The sequence below is a fragment of the Aplidium turbinatum genome, chromosome 10, assembly GCF_918807975.1.
Source record: "Aplidium turbinatum chromosome 10, kaAplTurb1.1, whole genome shotgun sequence".
In the NCBI taxonomy this organism is placed as follows: Eukaryota; Metazoa; Chordata; class Ascidiacea; order Aplousobranchia; family Polyclinidae; genus Aplidium; species Aplidium turbinatum.
The window spans coordinates 26,926,693-26,951,712 of record NC_137481.1 but is presented as its reverse complement, the minus strand read 5'-3'; the positions used below and the strand labels follow the sequence as shown (position 1 = coordinate 26,951,712).

The window sequence follows — 25,020 nt, the reverse complement described above, 5'->3', positions numbered from 1 at the left end:
ACATTGTTTTAACGTCACTAAACGTTGAAATTGTGCAGAAAAAAGTAGAAATAAAATGTTTAAACAATTAATGAAAGTTTGTCATGTCAGTTTAGTTGAGTTGTTTTTACTTGTGACCATCATATCAAAAACAATACACGTCAACATAGCAAAGGTAGAAGCGACAAAAGGTAAAATATAGTCATCAAACACACATTATTACCTGATTTGTTGCCGCACAAGTGTCGATGCGAGCCTTGCATTTCTCATCACGTCGAGAACAACGTACCCAATAATTTTCAAAAAAATACGAATTTTCATTTAATTGTTCAAACATTTTATTTCTATTTTTTTCTGCACGATTTCAACATTTAGCGACGTTGAAGTGATGTAAAAGCGGCAATGATAAATAGGCTACGATACCCGATAATTTTCTACTTTTTTCTGCACGATTTCAACGTTTAGCGACGTTAAAACGATGTAAAAACGGCAATGATAATTAGGCTACAGTACCCAATAATTTTCAAAAAAAATTTCAAAAAATCGCCGAGTAGGAAACTCTCCGAAAAAGGCTCTCGCCAAATAGGGAACTTGCCAAATCGGCCTCTCTGATTCGGACTCGCCGAAACGGGCCATTCCGTGCGGCGTGTGCCCCTGGTTAAGCACCCCTGACCTAAGCCAATCTATATTAATGTTTGCTAATATTGTCGACATGTGAATGTTGTTTTCTAAAAGCAGAGTAGATTTATTTTATTGGAACCTTTATATATAAAAGTTGATACTAGTACTGTTGCATCAAGCCAGTATGGAAAGTGACGGTGATGATTGCATTTATGAAGGAGATGAAGTTGATGCCAGGGTGGTAAGTTCTTATGTGGAAAATACATCTTTGAACCAAACAACATCTACTGTACCGGTACTCGCTTTATCACCTTTCCAAAATATTTTTCAAAATTTCAAGCTTGTTTTCAAATAGGATGCTTACAATTTGTTTTGATCCATTGAAACCGGGCTTGGAATTAAAAGTCTAAACTTTATTTAGTTAAAAACATTTTAGCATGGGAAAAGTAGAATTTCTTCCGCTTTTAGTTTTTGTTCTAAAGATGAGATGCATTGGCTACCAAACCCAAGTTAGTTCATGTTTAGAATGTCACACAGATTGGCAACCACAGATTTGTAGTTAGCCTACAATATGAATGGAATGAAATGGCACTCTTTCACTTGAATTAGAATCTGTTTGTTGTTTCAGCACATCATCATACATGTCTTCTTTGTATCTTTTCATTGTGTTATTTGACAAAGAGTTTGTACGGTATTCAATTTTTTACTTTATTACCAATCATTATTTTTACAATTTTTTTCATAACTGGCATTAACAAATCCTCACCATATGTATGACACTTTTTCTCCTTTGCAATTTGGTAGGAAGCAACATACGAAGAGTAGACTACACGGCTAATTTATTTTGTGCTGTGAATGCTATCAAAACATTTCCTGTCCTTGAATTGATTTTAACTTGTGCTAAAAAAATGCAATAGGCTTGTTTGCACAATTTTGATGGTTTGTCTCTAAATGGCACTGCAATTTGTTTTCCATTGATTCTGCAGAGACAACTTTCAGACATACCGTACAAAACATTTTTGGTTTACCATCCAATTCTGTAGACCCAAGATTTAAAAAAGCTTCATTGTATGTTTGTTTTGCGATTTTTTCTGAAGTATAAAATTAAGCACTCAGGCCTTTAAGCTCGTTTATTTTCCGGCGACCAAGCATAGCCTATCGGAGCTTCTTCTCGGTGGCCAAATTCTTGCTCCTTTTAATATCGTGTTATTAAAATTGCTAATTAATATCGTGTTTTTGCGTTCACTCAGGTAAGAACAGGGTAAATAAGGCCCTAAAACATATTTGCAATTGTATTTAAATCAGGGCTGTTGAGCCAGACGAACAATATACGACTCCGGCTACTCGATTTATAGCCTAACTGTCAGACTCCAGACACGCAAAAATCTCCCCGACTCAGCAGTCTTCGCAGGACTGTAGAATCGAGTGAAAAATAGATGAGTGACTGCAGCCTATGCCCTATACCTACAAGATATCACTATCAGCTAATTTACATAATTATGTCATACCTCACTGAAACAATAATCTACCCAAATGATCCCTACAAATTCTCTAAATAAACAGAAGTTATTACTGCATTTTCAAGAAATCGCTGAATCGGTTTTCTCCAAAAAGGCTGTCTATGAGACTATAAATTGGCATTTCTCCGAAACGGTCCTTTCCGGTTTCCAACTTACTACTTTAGTACGTTCAGAGATGGGCAAGATCACCAGTATTGGTGAACTTGAAGATCAAGATCAAGATCACCAAGAATAGGTGATCTTGAAGATCAAGATCACCAAACTAAGTGATCTTGAAGATCAAGATCGTGATCTTGAAGATCAAGATCACTTTCAAGATATCACTTTTTGCGTACTTGAAAAAAAAATGAAGTTTTTGATCAATGATGTTGCAAAAAATAGTTACTACGGTACTGTATAAGCAACCTGGGTAAAGGTGTTGTATAGTTGGTATTGCTGACTTTTATTTTTAACTACTCGATCGCTGGCCTAAGAATTGTAATGAGTTAGTGACTGTTGCTATTAGGCCTATCAATTGTTGACGTAGTTTGCGTAGAATCGCAACGTCACACCCAGGGCCGAGGTTAATTACAGTAGCTCTTCTTTAACAGATTGATCATGTTTGATCAGCTGTGATCTCCCTTATGAACTGCCTCCATTTTGTTCTGTCTTTTGTTTTTGTTAGTGCTTCCGGCATGCTTTTTATTCCTGTAATTTGCTTGATATTGTCAAAATATTTCATTTTTTGTCGTCCTTTTGTTCGTTTGCCTTGCACCATCCCAGTTAACATTGAATTTTCCAACGAATTGCTTCTTGCAATGTGTCCGAAATATCTCAATTTTCTAAGGTTAATGTTGTTTATCAGACTCCATTTATCGTTTATTTGTTGGGAAACAAATGCATTTGTTTTTCTTTCCATCCAGCTGATACGTAATAGTCTTCTGTGACACCACATTTCAAAACTTTTTAACTTTTCAATGTCACGTTTTTTGCATGTCCAAATTTCACATCCATGTGTGGCAATTGGGAAAACGAGAGTTCGCAGCAATCTTAATTTTGTGTTTTTATCAATTGATCTCTGTTTCCACACCGTTGTAAGTGATGTCACAGCTGTTTTTGCCATAGCAATTCGCCTTCTAATTTCCGTGCTATCATCATAAGTGTCAGTTATGACACTGCCAAGATAGCAGAAATATTACAGTACTAGTACTAGTACAAATATTACATTACATTACAGTACAAGTATTACATTACAGTAGTAGCCTACTGAAAAAGCAATTAGTTTTATGCTTTTTATTTATAATAAATTAATAATAATAAAGTTTGAACTGCATCAATTTTTACCAAATTTTTGTCTAGTTTATGTTGGAGTTTTTATTCGTGTTACCAAGTTGTTTTAACTTTCACTGTATTATGTCATTGTTTATTGCACCATTTACCCATCTGGCAACCTTGATACTGTTGTCTGCTATCAAAAAAGTTCCAGAGGTTTGCGGTCAAACAAACCGCTCCATACTCAGACCGTAAACAAGAGTTGGTCTGGTTGATTTGCTGCAATAAACCACTTTACATGACCAAAGTCGGCTAGAGTCCAGATTTTTTAACACCGCCATTCTAGACTTTTGAAACATCTCGAATTGGGTCAAAGAAGGCAAACATTTCTTTAAAATTCACACATGGAAATTGTGAACAAAGTTAAATCATTTTTTATTTTACGTCAACATAAAGTACACGGAAGTTGACTTCTTTATTATGACCAACACCGAAAACTTTTTCAATTTTGAAATGGCAACACTGACCAGATTAGATGGAGATTTTAAATCATCTTTTGTTCGACACATACCATATTAGCAGTGGCTTGATGTTAGTAGTCGCCACTAACTACTTTGTACAGTACGAGTTTTTAAAAAATGCCTCTATCTAGGAAGTAAACTTTAATTTTAAAGTGATCTTGATCTTATTGTTCTTCAAGATCAAGAACACACAAAAAAAAGTGATCTTAGATCAAGATCAAGATCACTTGTGATCTTCAAGATCAAGATCACGCCCATCTCTGAGTACGTTCTCTATACTACTGTAGTACATCAAAACGCTCTGCAATTTCCATGTACTCAAAACGTCTTCACTGCAGAAATTGTTTGTTGAAAGCGTGATACGAAGTAAGTTAAGCGTACTTCAAAATGTAGGCTATTGTAGATATTAACGACCTGTTTTAGCCTGATGCTGCGAGTTCGCTGTTGTAATAGCGAATTGCACTAGCTTTCGGAACACAATTCCTTAGTCAATACAGGCCTTAAAACTCGTGTTTTTTCCCGGCAGCCATCGTGGCCTACCGAGAGCTCCTTCTCGGCGGCCAAATCTGCGTGCTTGGAGGCCAAAATACAAATAACGATAGCACAAGTAAATAGAATTAAACTTGCAACAATGCCAAAATGATCACTTAGTGTTGTTGAAGTCTGGGCGACGTCCTGCTATAGAATCGCTGTACCACACAATAACTGCTTTATCGGGATTGTAATCCGGTATTGCGGGACCATCTTACGGCACTAAATTGTTTCAACTGCTCGCTGTTCAGTAAATTGTTTCAACTGCATACCGCCTTTCATAAAGCCTGACCATTTATTTTATGATGTCACCATTTAGGGTGTGAAGTCACTAACCCACAGCGGAAACTTTTCTCAACTCTGAAGACACGTGTTTTCCCCTCGGATGTCAACTAACCTACCCAGACAATAAAATCCGTCATTTTTACATTGATTCTACGTTTGCAGTCGTTAAATCAGGGTAAAAATGACGAATTTGTCTGGGTAGTTCTCCCTTTTCACAACGATTCAATGTTCGACAACATTGAATCTACATAAACACGACAATATTGCCAGCCGATGTAAAGTAGCACTTCGGATTAACATTTTGCTAAAATAAACATCGGGAATTACAAACAAGACTTATAGCTGGTGATCGCAGCGTGATATTTTCCATACAATAGCAAATGTTTCAGCACAATACAACAGTGGTGATTATGACGCGCTGACCTAATTCTGCGTCACTCTTTGATACTAGACATTTTCGACAGTTAATCCACGATCATTCTATTGCAAAATTAAATACGGTAGTTAGCTAGAAGAAACGGGAGAGAGTTTGTTTTTTTCTACCAAAGACAGGCAAGACAACAATACAACAGGGTTGAGCATTATAACGGTGTATTTTGAAGATTTATTTAACGGTATATTTATTTAGCACATGACTATTGAGTAGGGAGCGTTGTTCCGAAAGCTAGTGCAATTCACTAGTATTACCACAGTGAACTCACAGCTTCAGGCTAAAACAGGTCATTAATATCTACATTGTGAAGAATCTCTGGGTTCCAAGAAAACAAAAAAACATTGAAAAAAGATTATGGTGTTAGAATCGGATGCTGGAATGTGGGAAGTTTGTGTGGTAAAGGAACTGAAATATGTGAAGAACTAAGAAAAAGAAGGGTGGGTATATGTTGCCTAGAGGAAGTAAGATGGAGGGGACAGTCAGCACGGTTTTTAGGTGTCAATGGGAGGAGATATAAGTTATGGTGGTCAGGAAATAACACGGGAATCGGTGGTGTTGGTTTCTTGGTAAAAGAGGAATTATGTGAGAAAGTAATAGAAGTTAGAAGAAGGAGTGACAGAGTGATGACAATGGTACTTGCTTTTGAAGAGGAGGTAGTGAGGCTAATCTGTGCATATGCACCTCAAAGTGGTAGGGATTACTTAGAAAAGGAAATTTTTTATGATGTTTTTGCAGAGGAATGGGATTTACGGAGTTCAAAAGAGTTGGTGTTTGGATTAGGAGATTTTAATAGACATGTTGGAAAACAAGCAAATGGGTTCGAGGGCATTAGGGTGGTCCCGAAAATCGAATTTTAGAAAATGCAATGTGACACTATCTGAAACATCTTCAAATGACCAAAAATGGACCCTGTAAAAATTTCAGAGAGACTGAACTTTGTTTAGAGGTGCCAGATTTACCTTGAAAATTCAGATTTTTTCCCTATGTAAACATATGGGAAGCTACAGTCTGTAAAACCATACTTGATACACTGAAGTTGTAATTATCCAACTGTTGATATAGTTGTAGGCAATGTCCTCTTTTAAACTGGGTTAATCTCTTTTTAACAGCATGATGTTGTTCCATTTCACTGACCACTATTACTTAGCCTACTTGGCTGCCATGTTGATAGCCTTAATTGATAGCAATGTTGATAGTCACAGTCCATTGGGATGGAAAACTCCTTCCAGATATCAGTGGGAATGCGGTAATTGAGTGATTGCCATCACTACTAATAACTTGCTTGGCGTTCCAAGGTTGCTGTCATCTTCAGGAAGTGCAGTTGTGACATGTGTCAGGGACTGGGGTGTTGCTAGTAATGTAAAAGCGATGTGTTTCGACACAACAGCAAGCAATACTGGTCACAAGGTGGTGCTTGTGTCCTAATTTCAAATAAAATGAACAAGGACAATGGACATGCTTCATTTGGCTTGTCGTCACCATATTCTGGAAATAATATTACAAAAAGCCTTCTTGACATGCCTTGGGCCATCATCTGGACCAGACATTCTCCTTTTTAAGCCATTTAAATCAAAATGAAGTACATTGAATAAAGATGGGTATGTGACATTGGAACAAGATGACAGCAGCTTTTCTGATGAAATCATGCAGTTCTGTATCCACCGTCTGCATAACAATAATCAGCCAAGAGACGACTACTAAGAATTTCTAGAATGATCGGTCATAATCCTCAACGGGACACCACCACGTGGAATTCGATTCTGTCATCTTGGTACTCTTCATCGCTCCAGATGGATGGCAACTGCTGTATATGCACTCCAAATCTGGTTATTTCGAATGCAGTTTGATTTGTCAAGTCAGGAGCAACGTGGTTTAAAACGATTTGTTCTGTTTGTTTTGAAGGTGTATGTAAAATCATGGTTCACAGCACCTTTAGCTAAATGTGCACCACGACATGACCTGGAGCTCTTAAAAAGGGTAAATGAGTATGAGCAACATGGTACAGGTTTATCGCAAGAAGCCAAGAAAACATTTTTGAGGCACTTGTGGTATATAAGTGAAGAACTTGTGGGCCTGGCATTTTTTGATGATGCTGTTCTGTTACTCAAAAAAAAGCCATGGTTTCTGCGTTAACAATTCAAAGCAGTACACCTTCACAGCGCCTTTCTCGAGTACCAGATGATATTTCATCGAAAGATCTGTCGCACTTTGTCACATCAAACACCATGAGATTTTTCCAGATTCTCAACTTACCGTGTGACTTTCTGAAGGTGGAAATCACATCATGGAATGTTGATAACAATTATAAGAAAGCCATTATTGCCATTGTTGGTGGGCTCCATGTAATCAATGACTTTGCCGTAAGAGGTGTTGCTTTGATGCAAAATTTTAACAATGTATTAACGAAAGATGAAGAGCAAATTCAATACATTCTACAAGTTGTGGAACAGCACTGGCATGCTCTGCCGACTTGCAGCAAAAAAAAAAATCTTAAGAAAGTGTATCAGTCCACAGACTGTATTTATATTTAGAATGCACTGGTGCATTCTAAATATAAATAAGATTAATAAAGATTAACAGCATGATGTTGTTCCATTTTACTGACCACTATTACTTAGCCTACTTGGCTGTAACAAGATTAACTGGTCAGTTAATCTTGTTGCGAGTTAAACTTCTAGTTTTCAAGTAATATACTTTGGAGTTATAATGACGCGAAGTTATTATTATGCACAAAGCATAGTACTGGAAAATTATATCATGTTTCCTACTGCAGAGTTGGATGAGAGTACAGTATTCTTACATATCATTTTTCTCATGTTTATTGTTCGTTCTGCCATGATGTGTTATGTCTTGTGTTATGTCTAAAGGAGCCAAATAGAAGTGTGTGCACTTCAATTTTTTAAGTTTGAAATTTTTGCATACATTTGAGGACCACCCTAGAGGGCATTCATGGAGGGTATGGTTTTGGGGAGAGAAACATGAAAGGAAGAATGCTACTTGAATTTTTTGATGAAAGGAAACTTTGTATTGCCAACACGTGGTTTAAAAAGAAAGAGAAAAGGAAGGTGACTTACAGCTCAGGAGGACATGAGTCGGAAATTGATTTTATTGTGGTTGGGCAGGAACAGAGAAAGTACTTGAAGAATGTGAAAGTAATTCCTTGGGAGTTGCAGCATAGACTAGTAGTAGGAGACTTAAATATGAAAAAAGTGAAGAAAATTGTGAAGAAAGAACGAGTTTTTGTGAGAAATGTGTGGAAACTGGAGGAAAAAGAAACGAGAATTAAGTTTGTGAAAAGAGCAAAAGAGCTGGTAAACATGAGTGCGCAGGACTTGTGGGCTTCATTTCAGAAAGGTGTCCTAGCAGCATGTGATGAAGTATGTGGGAAAAAGAAAGTGAGGAGGGATCGTGGAGACACATGGTGGTGGGATGAAGAGGTGAAGCATGCGATTTCACAGAAAAGAGATGCATACAAGCAGTGGCGCAAAAATGGGTCAGAAGAGAATAAAAAGAAGTATAAGAGTATGAAAAAGAAGGCAAAGAGGGTTGTTGCAAGAGCTATGAAGAATGGTGCTGAGGAAGAACTTAATAAAATGGGGGATAGCCAAAACAAAGTATTCAAACTCATAAAACAAATGAAAAAGGATGGGAAAGATATTGTAGGGGGAAGATGTATAATATAGTTTTGGGAGAGAGTTTGCTTTTTTATACCACAGGCAAGCAAGACACAACAATAACACAGGGTTGAGCATTACAACAGTATATTACATATTTACAATAGTTCAACATTCAAACGTTTTCGACTTAACTTAAGTCCTCATCAGGAATCTGTAAATATTTATAAACTACAATAAATTTCACTTCTTGACAGTGACTACCATAACTAACTAACTAAAAGCATCGAGAAACATGCAATGATTAAAAGCAATAGAGTGGAAAACATACAGACAGACGAAAAAATTACATTAAGAAAAGGCAACTGCATGACTAAGTTACAAAGGAATTTGCACCACGGGGTACGTGATACAACTAATAAATGTTGAGGAGAATAGAGGCGCCACCCGCAAATAATTGTTTGTTTAAATTTGGGTTGTAGCGTTTGATTAAAAGTGCTTCCTGAATTTTTGTGTCAAATTGGGATCTGCCTTTGCGTAAAATTTTAAATGAGTCAGTGGAGAATTTTCGATCTGTGCAAAAAGAACAATCCATGATATGGTCTTTGATGGCACTTTTCTTTAAGTCTCTAAAGTTCAGATGCTCCCGTACTCTCGTGGTCAAATGTCTGGTGGACATACCGATGTACGTCAATGCCGAATCACACGGACATGTAAAACTGTATACGACATGTCCGTGTGATTCGGCATTGACGTACATCGGTATGTCCACCAGACATTTGACCACGAGAGTACGGGAGCATCTGAACTTTAGAGACTTAAAGAAAAGTGCCATCAAACACCATATCATGGATTGTTCTTTTTGCACAGATCGAAAATTCTCCACTGACTCATTTAAAATTTTACGCAAAGGCAGATCCCAATTTGACACAAAAATTCAGGAAGCACTTTTAATCAAACGCTACAACCCAAATTTAAACAAACAATTATTTGCGGGTGGCGCCTCTATTCTCCTCAACATTTATTAGTTGTATCACGTACCCCGTGGTGCAAATTCCTTTGTAACTTAGTCATGCAGTTGCCTTTTCTTAATGTAATTTTTTCGTCTGTCTGTATGTTTTCCACTCTATTGCTTTTAATCGTTGCGTGTTTCTCGATGCTTTTAGTTAGTTAGTTATGGTAGTCACTGTCAAGAAGTGAAATTTATTGTAGTTTATAAATATTTACAGATTCCTGATGAGGACTTAAGTTAAGTCGAAAACGTTTGAATGTTGAACTATTGTAAATATGTAATATACTGTTGTAATGCTCAACCCTGTGTTATTGTTGTGTCTTGCTTGCCTGTGGTATAAAGAAGATGTATAAGGAGTGGAGATGGGAAGTTGCATTTCAGTCCGGAAAGCAGAGAAGTGTGGAAGGAACATATGGAAAATGTTATGAATAAGGAGAATGTATGGGATCATATGACAGAGGTTGATCTGGTGGAGGGTCCAGTGGGAAAGGTGACTCGTGATGAAGTGGTGGAGGCAATGGGGCAAATGAAACTGCATAAAGCAGCCGGTCCATCAGAAGTGAGCGTAGAGATGATAAAAGCAAGTGGAGAGTTGGGAATTGAAGTAATGCTACAACTTAGCCAAAGGGTATTAGATGGAGAGGGAATGCCGGAGGAGTGGAAGCATAGTACTGTTGTTCCACTGTTCAAGAGAAAAGGGGATGTGAGAAGTTGCAGTGCATATAGAGGTGTAAAACTACTAGAGCATGGAATGAAAATTGTGGAGCGAATACTAGAAAAGAGGTTGAGAACATTGGTGAAATTAAATGATATGCAGTTTGGATTTATGCCAGGAAAAGGTACAGTGGATGCTCTGTTTATATTGAGAAGAATGCAGGAGGAATACCGAGAGAAGCAGAGAAAACTATATATGTGTTTCGTCGACTTAGAAAAGGCATTTGACAGAGTACCAAGGAAAGTGATGGAGTGGGCAATGAGGAAAAGAGGTATAACGGAGGTATTAGTGAGAGCTGTGATGTCTATGTATGAGGATGCAAGAACAAAAGTGAGAGTTGGATCAAATTATTCAAACGAGTTTTTTGTGAAGGTTGGTGTACACCAAGGATCAGTTTTGTCACCTCTGATATTTGCTATTGTGGTTGACGTTGTAAGTAACTGAAGGAGTGAGGGAGGGCTTATTGAGTGAAATTTTGTATGCAGACGACCTGGTCTTGACAAGTAATAGTATGGAGGGACTGGAGAGAAAGTTTGAGAAATGTAAAGAAGCATTTGAAACCAAGGGTATGAAGGTGAATCTTGAAAAACAAAAGTGATGGTGAGTGGAGCAGAAGGAACAGTTGTTGAGAGCAAAGTAGATCCCTGTGGAATATGTGGCAAGAGAGTGATGAGAAATTCAATGCAATGCAAGGATTGTGGAAAGTGGGTACATGCAAGATGTGCTAATGTCAAGAGAGCCGCAACAAGATTGGCGAAGTGTTTTGTTTGTGGGAAATGCAGTAAAGGAAGGAATGAAGTGGAAAGCCATGATGATGAATTCTGCCATGGCATCGAAACAGTGACAGACTTCTGTTATCTGGGTGATCGGATAAATGGAAGTGGTGGATGTGAAGCAGCGGTGACAACAAGGGCAAGATTGGGCTGGGCAAAGTTCAGGGAATGTGGGGAAATGTTGCATGGCAGAAAATTTTCACTAAGGATGAAAGGGAAAGTATATCGGAGCTGTGTGCGGCCTGCAATGCTATATGGTAGCGAGACATGGATATTGAGAGAGAGTGAGCTGGCAATCCTGAGAAGAATGGAAAGGTCAATGGTGAGAGCAATGTGTGGGGTGAAAACGAGAAGGGAAAAAAGGACTGAAGAATTGTTGGATATGCTAGAGTGGTTGACAATTCCTGCCAATTCCCAATAATAAAAGCAACCTTTTTCAATTACTCAAGATTTTGCATTTTGAACTATTTTCCGATTTCAATTGGAGTGTACTGTCATCTACTTTATGCTTTAATTTCTACTTTGTTATCTACTTCATGCAGTAATATTGCATGTCAATGCGTGACAAACTGTGAGGCGGGAATTTATTGGTCTGACATAGGAGTTGCTTGTTAGATCATAGAAAAAATTACGAAAAGTCGTCCTGTAAAAGTTTTTGCCGACACTTCCAGTTTTATTCAGCTTAAAGATGCCACCGAAAAAGCGTTCAAAATTGCAGCCCTCCATTGAGTCATTTTTTGTTGCGTCTACTCAGGATTTCAGCCAGCATGAAAGTGACCAAACGCCTGAACGAAACGAAAGTGTGCCACTGCCAAAAGGCGTTAGCACGATCAGGGAGGTGGAAGAACCGAGCACGAGCAGGATAATCGCTGTTGAAGGGAGAAGCTATCAAAAATCGTGGGAGAGCGAATTCCCGTGGCTAGAATACGATAGATGCAAAGATAGAGCATTCTTTCCGATTTGCAACTATGTCGCAACTGCTTGATCTATTTGCAAGCAATGAAACCATTTCATTAATGCTTCAAACGTGGTCTGCATTGTGAAAATATACTTATCGTTGCCTTCTACCACCTGCGAGGCGGAGCGATCGTTTAGTGTTCTCAGGCGCATAAACACCTACTTGCGATCTATCATGACGCAACAGCGATTGAACCACGTCCTAATTTTAAATGTTTATCAAGCTGAAGCTTCACGGTTACAACTTGACCAGTTGACTAACAGTTGGATTGACAGAGCTGCTGTTCGCAAAAATACTTTTGCCAAATGTTAAGTGTCAGAGCAGCAACGTAACAATCAAATTCACGACATACCTCCTTTGCTTTGTTTTAAAGTTGCTTTGTAAATTATCGAGCTACAAATCAGGTGTGAAAAGCCAATGAGAATCTACGAAACACGCTTAGTAAAAATCAAACAAAAACATGCAGTTTGAAAGTTTTGAGGTTGCCATATTGTGCTATCCGCCACCCCGTGCAAAAATAAAAGTCGGCGCCTATGCAGACGACCATTCATGTATTTTTCCAGTGACTACTGTACAGTCTGTATTTTGTTTTGATTGTTGATGGTGTTTAGGTTGTGTTTATAGCCGCAATTGTAAAATGCTTAAACTATTTTCAAAAACGATGAAAAAAATAACGAAATTCGTTCTCCCCGCTTAATCGGATCAATTTGGCTTGGTTTCGATGTGGTCCGATTACGCGGGTTGACTGTATTTCACTAATAGAATGGGGCGTCCTCATAAAACCTCGTGTCGCTACAGATAGGGTTAAGCATGACTGTTACCAGCTATTCTCAACAATCAGCTGGAAAAAGTGCTTTTACGATCAGAAGCGCTGATCTTGGCTTTTTTTATTTTGGATTTTCTTCTTCAGAAAATGTTCACGAAAAACAAGTGACCCAGAAGAAGTATCAGGTGACCCAACTTGCTAATCCCTGTGCTAATCCCTAGTGCTAATCCCTGAAAACAATGGTAGATCAATAAAGCGATATCTGTGCATCTTCTTCAGGATACCAATTGCAGTGTACTTTTTCATCTATCTCACTTAATCTAATTAATACAGAAACATATATTTTGCAAGCTGTACTGACTTAATGGCATAAAATACTATTGCATTTTCAAACTACATGTCTTTTGTAGTTTGAAAATGCAATAGTATTTTCAAAACTACTCATTGTAATGAGTAGTTTATGAAATCCCATTGTAAACCTTTTTTTTGCATTTTCAAGTGGTGCACTAGCCTACTTTATGTGTATGTTGTTACATGGCTGTTCATCTAATTCTTCTTCAATTGCCTTGCCTGAACCAGGCATCGACGGCCTCAGATGAATTAGACCAAGTATTCCTATTATATGTTGCATGGATGATTGTTTCTGTCTTGTCGTTAAATTGTTTCAAATGTGTTTGTCTTTGTCTGCCAGGTGTTCGCTTTCCAAAAATGTTACCAGTTAAAGAGAGATGCTTCAGTTTTTGCTTTCTTATTACACAGCCAAGAAATTTATATTGTCTGGTTTTCATACTTTTTAACAGATTCTGGTTTGGTTCACTTGGTGTAAAATTTCTTTATTTGTTTTTCTTTGCCAGCCATGAAATGCGTTGCATTCTACGGAAACACCACATTTCAAAAGCATTAATTTTTTCAGCCATTTTTGTTGAGATTTTCCAGGTTTCAGAGTTGTAATGAAAAACAGCATAAATGTAGCATTTTAAAACTCTAGACCTTGTCTTAAAGGAGATATTTTTATTGCAAAGAATTGGTTTCGTTTGTTGGAAGTTTGCTTTTGCTTGGGCTGTTCTTATGCTGAGTTCTGTTTCGTCTCTTGCATCCTAATTCACCACAGTAGCCTACCGAGGTATTTGAATTTTTGGACCTGTTTTAGAATTGTTCCATTAATTGGTAAATTACAAATAGGAGTTTCGGCTGCTTTTTTCTTTATTATGACCAATTGTTTCTGTTTTCTTTTTATTTAATTTCATTCCAAATATTTTGCTTTTTGTACACACAATATCTAAGATGCTCTGCAGTTTTACGTCCGAGTCATCTATCAAAACGATGTCGTCAGCATCATAGGCGCCGACTTTTATTTTTGCACGGGGTGGCGGATAGCACAATATGGCAACCTCAAAACTTTGATTTTTACTAAGCGTGTTTCGTAGATGCAATTGTCTTTTCACACCTGATTTGTAGCTCGATAATTTACAAAGCAACTTTAAAACAAAGCACAGGAGGTATGTCGTGAATTTTATTGTTACGTTGCTGCTCTGACACTTAACATTTGGACAGAACTGACAGAATGCTCTATCAGAATGCTCTATCTTTACATCTATCGTATTCTAGACATGGAAATTCGCTCTCCCATGATTTTTGATAGCTTCTCCCTTCAACAGCGATTATCCTGCTCATGCTCGGTTCTTCCACCTCCCTGATCGTGCCAACACCTTTTGGCAGTGGCACACTTTCATTTCGTTCAGGCATTTGGTCACTTTCATGCTGGCTGAAATCCTGACTAGACGCAACAAAAAATGACTCAATGGAGGGCTGCAATTCTGAACGCTTTTTCGGTGGCATCTTTAAGCTGAATAAAACTGGAACGTCGGCGAAAACTTTTACTGGACGACTTTTCGTAATTTTTTCTGTGATGTAACAAGCAACTCCTATGTCAGACCAATAAATTCCCTCCTCAGACTTTTACAGGACGACTTTTCGTAATTTTTTCTATGATGTAACAAGCAACTCCTATGTCAGACCAATAAATTCCCGCCTTACAGTTTGTCACGCATTGACACGAAATATTACTGCATGAAGTAGATAACAAAGTAGAAATTAAAGCTTAAGTAGATGACAGTACACTCCAATTGAAATCAGAAAATAATTCAAAATGCAAAATCTTGAGTAATTAAAAGAGGTTGCTTTTGTTATTGGGAATTGGCAGGGGTAGCTTTTCTCGAATAGAATCACGTAATCGTGTAAATTTGCAGAACGTTAAAACCGCTACTTTACTAAGTGCACTTTTTAAATAAAACTTAAAAAGTTTTTAAAATTGCATTTTTTTAATGAAATTTGAAAATATATATTCATTTAGGTGGTGGAGCTATCAATCATCGAGATAATTTTATTTCCAAGTATTATATAGCTGTCATAATTTATAGCGATATTCGATATAAAATATCGCTATATTAGCAATATATTACTTGGAGCAGTTTAAAATTTTTCAAAAAAGATTTTTGAGGAAGGCAATGGAAAGATCGTATTTTATTGATTAATAAATCCCATTGTAAACCTAACAAATGTAACAATGACTTATGACAAGTAACAAATAAAACGATCGCAACAACAAGGAAAAAACTTGTAGCCACATGTTGCGTAATCTTCACGTAGCTTGCTTGATGTTACGCGAGTATCATGCTTGTGACAAAAACAAATATTGTCTTCGCAATGCTGTATTGGTTCACCTCTTGCTTTATGTTGACTTGAAGCAAAAACCAATGATCAAAAAAAGATTTATACGTCCGACGTCCGTTCAAATTACATTTAGTTGCAGTAAGTAATGTAACCTAAACGGGGTGGCCGTCACCCCGCCACAGCCGTTACGGTGGCGTGGCCACCCCGTAACCCCGTAAGTCGGCGCCAGTGGTCAGCATATCGTATGTGGTTAATGTTGTTTCCTCCAATACTAATACCTCTGTCATCTTCAATATGTCTTAAAATTATTTCGCTTTATAATGAGAAAAGGTCGGGTGATAGCACACAACCTTGTTTTACTCCTTCCTGAATGGGTGTGTAGTCACTGCAGTCATCATTAATCCTGATAGCAGCTGATTGTTCGTAATATAAAGTTTGATTGATTCAATTCCAATTCGGTCGAGCAAGAATAACCTTTCATTGTGTTGAACTCTATCAAAAGCTTTTTTATAGTCGATGAAGCACAAGTACGGGTCTTTTTGCATTTCGATTGATCTCTGAGCAAGTTTTTTCAGAATGAAGAGTGAAGACCGCATTCCTTGTTCCTTTATCAGGCATATACCCATATTGGCATTCGTTTATTTCTGCGTGTAATTTGTTTCTAACTCTGTTCATGATGACTCTCAGCAGTAGTTTAATAATATGGGACATCAGACTAATTGTGCGATGTTCTTCGCATTCTCTTGTGTCAGGTTTCTTCGGGATTGTAATGAAAATAGATTTTGTCATTTCGGTTGGAATTTCACCGGTGTCATATATTTTGTTGAAGAGTGCGTGGAGCATGTCAATGCCAAGGATCCACATCTTTTAGGCGCAGACAGTTAGGCGCTGGTCAAATAGGCGCGCACACTGTGGCGTCAGGATATTTAGGTGCGGAGCACTGTGGCGCCCATTCATTTAGGTGCTATTCCTAGTAAAGTTTGCAGATTGTATCAGCTCAGCTTTGGCAAAACCTAGTCAGGGTTTTGACGGAAAACTAAGTTACTCTTCACTCAAGCCTACCCATAGGCGCCGGGTTTTGAAAATCGCCGAGGGGGCAAACTTTCTAGCCGACTGATTGCTTCCGTACATTCAAAATGCTGATGTTTGTTTGTCAGCATTGATGTTTGTTTGCGTCTATACGCCATTGTATATTGCAAAGCTTTATAATGTAGGCTCAGGCCTCAAAATTCACGGCGGACATCGGACATGTCCGCCGTCACAGCATGTGATGTCCGCGGAAAGTACCATCTAGATCGGTCATATTTGTCCGCCGAGAAATAACACAGAAACTAGCGATACAAATCGTCATTACATAGCACGAACAATTGTTGCGACAATATAATTTCCAGCGCATTCTAGCACGCATCTAGAAAATGTGAATACTGTATGCCTTAGCTTCCATTCAAGGAAGAAAACTTTCGATTTTTACATTGCTTCAACGATTGATGACATTGAATCAGCGTAACAAAGGTGAATTCTTGGCTAAGAATCGATAGGAGTACAGGTACTTCTACAGTACACTAATCACGCGCAGTTTAGTTCAAGTTTTACGTCACAATGTCTGGCTTTGATCTCCGAGTAATAATGATACGGCAAGGTTGGTTACTAAATGAGATTATACGAGTAGGCTATTACAGCAAGATACAACAAAATTTCTTAAATTTTGGTATTACACTTACAGTAAGAAAGAAAAGACCCAAAGAAAATTCACTTTCGCTCACATGACACGCAAAAATAAACTTTAAGAAAAAAGCCTGTGAAAGTTTGTACAGCAGAAAATAGTAGCGTTAGTGTAGAAATTTTTCGACTCCTGCCCAGAGCATTGTGACGCAATAACCCAAACAACCTCGTTCGGTGGAAGTTAACCAGTTATGTGACGTATTGACCAGCTACACGGCGCTTTGACTCTTCAAGCGCAAGTCATTGGTCTGATGAAAGCCTTTCAGAGTGACTTTACTGAATTTTTAAAAAGCCTTCTAAAATCGTAGTTATAGTTTTGAAATGGCGAAGAATTATTATCAAGATAAAGTGATTAAGCATGACGATCAACGGCTAAAACTGGTGTGTCCGCCGTGAGACTTAATTTGTCCGCCGAGATAGCTGCTCAGACCGGACACGTTTGTCCGCCGTCAACAAAAACAAACTTCGAGGCCTTGTAGGCTACTTCGAATTATATGCTGGTCACTTTGAACTTTAGCTCTTCATACGCGTATATACTAAACTGAGCAAACCGCACCTCGTTATTGACACTCCCAAGAAAAAACAAAGGAGAAGAAATCTAGAAAAACGTTTTTCAATCATTGTTACTATGCTTCAACGGCACCATTAGGGTGGCTCATTTTCCTTGATGTTCTTTAAAATTTTTGTCAGTTTGGAATAATGTTCCATTTTGCTCACTGATATTTGCAAACCAAAAATTTTTGTTAGGTTTTGACCTTTGACCCTGGTTCACCCAAGGAAAAGTTCTGAATTTTTCTGAAAAATCAGTATATTTCGAAGTGGTTTAGCAGTATCTGAAGAGGGGATTTATCAAAATTTCACCACGTGATTTTGACGTCACTTCCTCTGTCAACTTCCACATGGAACATCTTCTTCCTACTCCAAGTCTTAGAGTCACTAATATTGCATGCTTTTAGTGTCATTTTAGTTGATTTTACAGCCTTTTCGCAGTCAGTGAACGTATAACATATAGACCAACAAAAATTTTTGGAACAAAAGATGAGAGTCATTTTAGAGTATTTCAGGGCCCCTGATTCCGAAAATGCACTTAGTTTTTTCGAATTGGCTCTAGTTTTCGAGATATTCAACAATGAAAATATTTTTGAAATCGTTACTCAAAACCTTTTATCTGGACATTACTTATTTTCAACCCTGCTTTCTATTGTGATGTCATAATTGCACTTGTCTAGTTCAATTGGTTCATATTGCACGAAAGTTCAAGACGCAAGCAAAGGTTGAAATGAACGGTGCTCTAAGGGAAACATAAATATTCAATGAAAACAGTTGTGAATCAGTAGGCCTACATCCTACATCACAAAAAAAATATCCCGAAAGTCATGTGTTTATGAATGCAGCTTTATATTGAAAAGGTAGGCCTACTGAAATCGATACTGTACAAATGAAATTGTATTCTAAGCCTTTGCTAAGGCCAAGTCTTTGCTGCAAGAAGTTTTTTTCTGGTCTATAGGCTAAATAAATGGCATATAGGCTAATAAAATACGCCTTTGACAAGTAGGATGCTGTACAAACAACCCAGATATATTTCACTGCATGAGGCAACGCAGAGGTGCAACGCATTCTGCGATAGACACAGCGCTATATAAAAACAAGCATTATTATTATTACTTTGACATGAAGCTGGGTGATCAAGATAAGTCCTGGGTTCCTCCTAAAGTATGCAAACATTGCACTCAAACCCGTTTCTGGGCTCAAGGCTAAGAAGTTGAGAGTGCCATGGCATAAAGAGAGCCGAGGAATTACCATGAAAATTGATTCTTCTGTACGGTGAGCATGTTCGAAGGAAGTTGGAACATCATGTTTACATGGAGTGTGCAAGGCAGTCATTGCGTGGACGTTGCTATTTCTGTTTTTTGTTTGCCCTCTCTTGTTTCAAGTGATGATTTGCTTGAAACAATAGGAAAACGGGCATGACTGAGAGTAACCTCAATACCTTCAGTAATATTTTGGAGCAAGGTCAAGCTTTTTTCTCAAAACCATTTCTACCACCTATTGTAGTAAGTTAAAGATTTAGTTATCAAAAGTGGTAGCTGGAATCTTGGCTAACTCAAAAACTAGAGCTAATTCGATAAAACTTAGTGCATTTTCAGAATCAGGGGCCTCGAAATACCTTAAAAATGACTCTCACATGTCCTGCCTTTATATAAAAAAAATTTTGTTGGCCTCTGAAAATCGATAAACATCGTCAAATGATTCAAGAAATTGAAAGCAGTAGATATTTACTACAGTGAACGGTGCACAAAGAAAATCATGTCTGAAATGTGGTAAAATTCGACATTTTGAGAGTAATACACGTGTCAGTGTTCATGGAGCTGCTAATTAAACCACTTTGGTTGCTACAAGTTTGTGTTACTGCCTCTTATTGTGTCCATTAAGATGCTAGAGTGCATTAGAAGATAGCGAGTGAGCAGTTTTAGGGTTAAGCGAAAATTCGATATTTTGAAAAAATTCAAACCAGGTGAACCAGGGTCAAACGTTAATATTTTTTTGTGAAAATTGGTATTGGAGATACATTTACCAAAAGGAACAATATTACAAACTGACGAAAAAATTAAAAGAAAAAACATTTTTTTTCGAGATTTTGCGCCAGCCTAGGCACCATGCTGGCGTTTATCAGTTACCATACTTACCGGTATGTTTCTTTTGTTATCTTAGGACTAGCAGCGCTCTTGTTGCAACAAGTAGATCTTTTAATTGAGATCGATCCGCAATGAAGGTCAAACTAACGCAAATCTGAACTTAGAAACATTTGATTTAGGATCTTTTTTAAATAATTTGCGGGGGGGCAGACACCCCGAGCTAAATTTACGGGGGGGCGCCGCCCCCTGGAGTCGGCGCCTATGAGCCTACCACCCGCTTGAATATAGGCTACGGTATATTTTTTACTGATGTTTAGTGTCGTTATTATTTAACTTTACTAAAAGTGAACTCAGTCATGCCGAATGCGCACATTGAAAAAACAATATATTTTTCTGTTCAATGTGGCGGTGGCGGATGACCAACACTAGCCCCCTAGATCGTGATAAATGGAGACTGAGGAGTGAGGATGTGCCTTGCCAGACCCTGTCCTACCCTGATTCTAGGAAATGAGACGTAAAACAGGAAGAAGAAGAAGAATGTAACATTTTGTGTGAAAAGCATTGTCGGATAAAGCAGCTTCACTCACTGAAGCCATGACTAACAACAAATAAATGTACACGCATTAACAAAACAATACATTTTTCTGTTCAATATAACATTTTGTTTGAAAAGCATTGCCCTACCTGCCAAGCTGATACAATCTGCAGACTTTACTAGGAATAGCACCTCAATGAACAGGCGCCACAGTGCTCCGCACCTAAATATCCTGACGCCACAGTGTGCGCGCCTATTTGACCGGCGCCTAAAAGACTTGCTCCCGTCCCCGATGCCAATGTCATCTAGTGCTTTTATCATTTCTGTGCTTATTTCATCTGGGCCTACTGCTTTGTGTGTTTTTGTTTTACTTAAAGCAAATGTTATTTCACTTTTTAAGATGGTTGGTCCTGAAAGTGGCTCAGAGAATTTAAACGGTTTTGTTGTTCTTTCTGGGTCCCCATATAACTCTTCAATGTATTATTTCCATCTGTTAAGGATCTCGTCTTCTTCCAAAAGTATTTCACCTGATTTAGATTTTAAACACCCAGATTTGTGTACTGATTGGAATTTTCTTGTTATAGCTTTAATCGTTTGGTGTGCTACACTTGGTGTGAAATTGTATAGATTTTTTCAATGGGTCTGCTACTATTCGGTGAGTCCGATTCGGTGAGTCCGATTCGGTGAGTCCGATTCGGTGAGTCCGATTCAGTGGGTCCGATTCGGTGAGTTCCTAACCTCTAACCCTAACCCCTAACCCTAAAACGGCAATGATAATTAGGCTACGGTACCCAATAATTTTAAAAAAAGATTAAAAAAATCCCCCGTTAAGGGATCGAACTCACCGAATCGAACTCACCGAATCGAACTCACCGAATCGAACTCACCGAATCGAACTCACCGAATCGAACTCACCGAATCGGACTCATCGAATCGGACTCATTGAATCGGACTCATCGAATCGGACTCACCGAAACGGGCCATTCCGTTTTTCAATAGTAGCACATTCGTTATTGAGAAAGTTTTCTTTTGATTCGTTGCAAGCCTTCTTTATTTTGTTTTTAAGCGTTTATATTCCAAGTCATTCTTGTTCATATATTTTCTTCTCTCTTTGATCAAATCTAGAATTTCGGGTTTCATTCAATTCTTATGCTTTGAGGTTTCAACCGTGGGCAAAATTTTAGCTGCCTTAATTAGAGAATGTTTAATCACGTTGAAGTCTTCCTCTGTTAATGTTGTGTTTCTGTTGTTGATTTTTGAGCTGATCATTTCATTTTCGAATTTTTGTTGATATTCATTTTTTAGGGTTACATCCTTACAGAAGTTCCAATCAATTTTTTGTTTCTTTTCAAGATTCTTAACTTTTTGTAGTCTGAGTCTAAACTTGGCAACCAGTAAGTTGTAATCGCAGTTGGCTGTAGGAGCTGTGGTAGCATCTGTGATAGTATTTTGAAATTTTTGAAATGTCAGAATATAGTCAATTTGATTTCTCGTATGATTATCAGGACTCTTCCAAGTCCAATGCTTTTCAGTTTTTTTCATAAACCAGTTGATGGCAATGTACAAGTTTTGTTTGTAACACCATTAAATCAATGTTGTGCCTCTTTCATTTATGTATCCTAAACCGTTGTTTCCAGTTGTTTTCATGATCAATATTCCCGACCTTAGCATTGAAGTCACCCATTATAATTGGTATTTCGTTGTGTTTACAGTTTTGTAGAGCTCTTTCAATGTCGCCGTAAAATGCGGTAATTTCTACATCCTGTGCAGTACTTGTTTGCGTTTATACTTGTATTAGACTAATGTCATGTTGTAAGTTCTTTAGTTTTACGAGAAGAACACGGTCTGAAATTGCCCAGAACCCAGACAAATTAGCACAAACTTGGGGGTGTAGTATTATTCCAACTCCATTGGAGTGTTTTTGATTTCCTGAGTAAATTACATTGTAACTACTCTTGTTTATTTGACCACTATCGTTCCAACGCATTTCAGCCAAACCAAGAATGTTAATCTTCAATCTCTCCATTTCTTGAATGATATTATCAAGTTTTTCCTTTTTGGTAAAGTGTTCTAACGTTCCATGTTCCAATTTTTAAAGTTTTGTTTTTCCATTTTTTTCTGAGTTTCTTTTTCATTTGTTGCTGTGTTGTTTGTGGGGCAGTAGCATTGTGACGATCTGGTCCAGCCTGCCCACAAACTGGAGTCCTACCGAGCGAGGAACCTCCCAAAGAGATTGTTCTCTTTACGCTGTTCTTGTTATACTTTATCTGTGTAATATTCATGAGGTATGTTGAGCCATGATTTGACTAGCACAGGCCATTGCTAGTGCCAGAGCTCCGTTGGCCTACTAGGGCTTTGCCCCAGCGTTTCCCGATCCTTACTACGAGGAAGTGGAGTTGGTCTTCAAGGATCATCTTAAAGGTTCATTTGATTACTAGTACTGGTACAAATCATTAAAATAGCAGGTAAACATGACATATTGTGGAGGTCAAAATTAGTTGTCAAAGTTAGGAGGTCAAAGTTAGTTGGAAGTAAATCTCTCATTGGCACACTTTTTAGGATTTACCATCATTCATTCATTTACCCTTTTTAAAAGAACATCATCAAGCCGCAAACAAGTTTTTTTGGCCATGTCATGAGGAAGCAACTACACACTGACTTTTGTGGAACGATCAAGGGAAAACGAACTTGTGGAAAACAGTGTCCCATTTTTCTCAATAATCTCAAGGATCATCTTCACATTACAACCACAACAATTTTTAATACAGTCAAATACCAGGATAAATGGAAAGAACTATGCATGAATGCTTCAGCCTGGAACAGGCATGGTACATAAAGAAAAAGAATAGGCACATTGAGTAAGACCCCTGCTTATTGAGGTGAAAAAATCTCGTCACTTGCAAAAATCTCGATGTGCCTTGGCATGAAAAAAGGAAACGCTGTCATATACGTTTGCAAATAGGCCAAGTTAGAAAGGCAAAAATATCAAGGTTTTACAGACGAAATCGGTTAATCGAATCACCTATTTGCCAGACGTTTTGATACGATTATACGATTGATTCGTTTGACCAATTTACTAAAAAAAAAGGTTTATTGTGAATGGGCGTAATTGTTGGGAAGATGTCTGTGCTGACTAGGCTGCAACGCACATTACAACTGATGCTTCCTACAACTGTTTACAATTCTGGTTAAACTTTAAGAGTTTACTAGTTCTGTGTTACATAACGCTATGCTGTATGTTCCAGCCAGCAAAACTGGTCCTTTTTACATTGATTTATCATCTGCAGACGTTGAAACAATGTAAAAAAGACCAGCTTTGCTGACTTGGCTGAGCAGGTATGACCAAAGCATTTTTCTGCAAACTGGGCAATCGGACTTCTTTTAATCTCACTGATCTCTGATCACCGATGGGTAGGCAGTAACGTCACCGATCTCTGTGACGTCACAACGCGAACTTTGACGTTGACGTTTTTGATTCAAGTGTGCTATTTTTAGCTCGTACCAGCTGTGTAGTTTTGAGTATGGAACGTGGCCTACGAAAATAGTGGTATGGTAGAAAAACACGGCTCACACTCATTGTTTTGAAATCGCAAAGTTTTTTTTCAAGTTTTTTGCGCTGTTTGGTAAAATAATTAATTTGCAATGTTCTTCAACTGCACCTGCACAATGTAACCTGTAACCTGCTAAAATGTAACCTGCAACCTGCTAAAATGTAACCTGTAACTGCAACCTGCACAATGTACTTCAACTGCACATTAATTTGCAAATGTTCTTCAACTTCAACTGCATGTTCTTCAACTGAACGAAACTGCACAAATGAAATTATGCACTGCATTTCACAACAGTAGGCTACTTTTTTTCAGCAGTTTAAAAAAAATTCTCCAAAGTTTTCTGGTAAGAACTTTTGGACATGCTTTCCAACACTTCCCCCTTAAGCCGAAATAATTTGTCCATGTCCATTCCTTAGAAGGCCAGTCGCGGACGGATGACATCAAAAGCATTTAAACTTCTTTAGTGTGATTATTCCTTTTGTGTGCTCTTCTGTTTTAATGAAGCCCAGCTGTGCGAAAATTGGTTCTTTGTAGTGCAATGTCTAGCACATAAGATTATGGCCTGGGATTACAGACACTTGTCTTTGTTTTGAGCGCATGCGTCTGTCTCACCTTTGCTTCATTTTGCCTTTGAACATTGGAGACATTCTCTTTTCGCTAACGGGTATAATTATACGATTAATCGAATGAAGTATACAAACTAGAAGCAAATCCTGATGCTTTTATCCGACTTATTCTTTTAAGCGGTATGCGCTTAACCGATGTTTTTACTTAACATCAGATTGGATTTGGTTTGGGATTTCAGGTTTTGATTCAAATAAACGATTGATACGTTTAAGCAGTATACTATTAACCGATTTCGTCTGTATCACAAATGCGCTGATTGGATAATTGGAAAATTTCAATAGGCAGACCAAAAATTTC

At 37.9% G+C, this 25,020-nt stretch overlaps 1 protein-coding gene across 1 annotated transcript in view; it reads left to right on the top strand.

Moving 5' to 3' along the window:
• The first annotated feature begins 712 nt into the window (after positions 1-712).
• Positions 713-25,020, top strand: part of LOC145778869 (uncharacterized) — a 56,200-nt gene continuing 31,892 nt past the window's right edge. Inside the window, exon 1 of the mRNA XM_082590460.1 lies at positions 713-841. Within this exon, the coding sequence (XP_082446586.1) occupies positions 785-841 (57 nt within the window). The 5' untranslated portion in view covers positions 713-784. The remainder of the gene's footprint in view (positions 842-25,020) is intronic.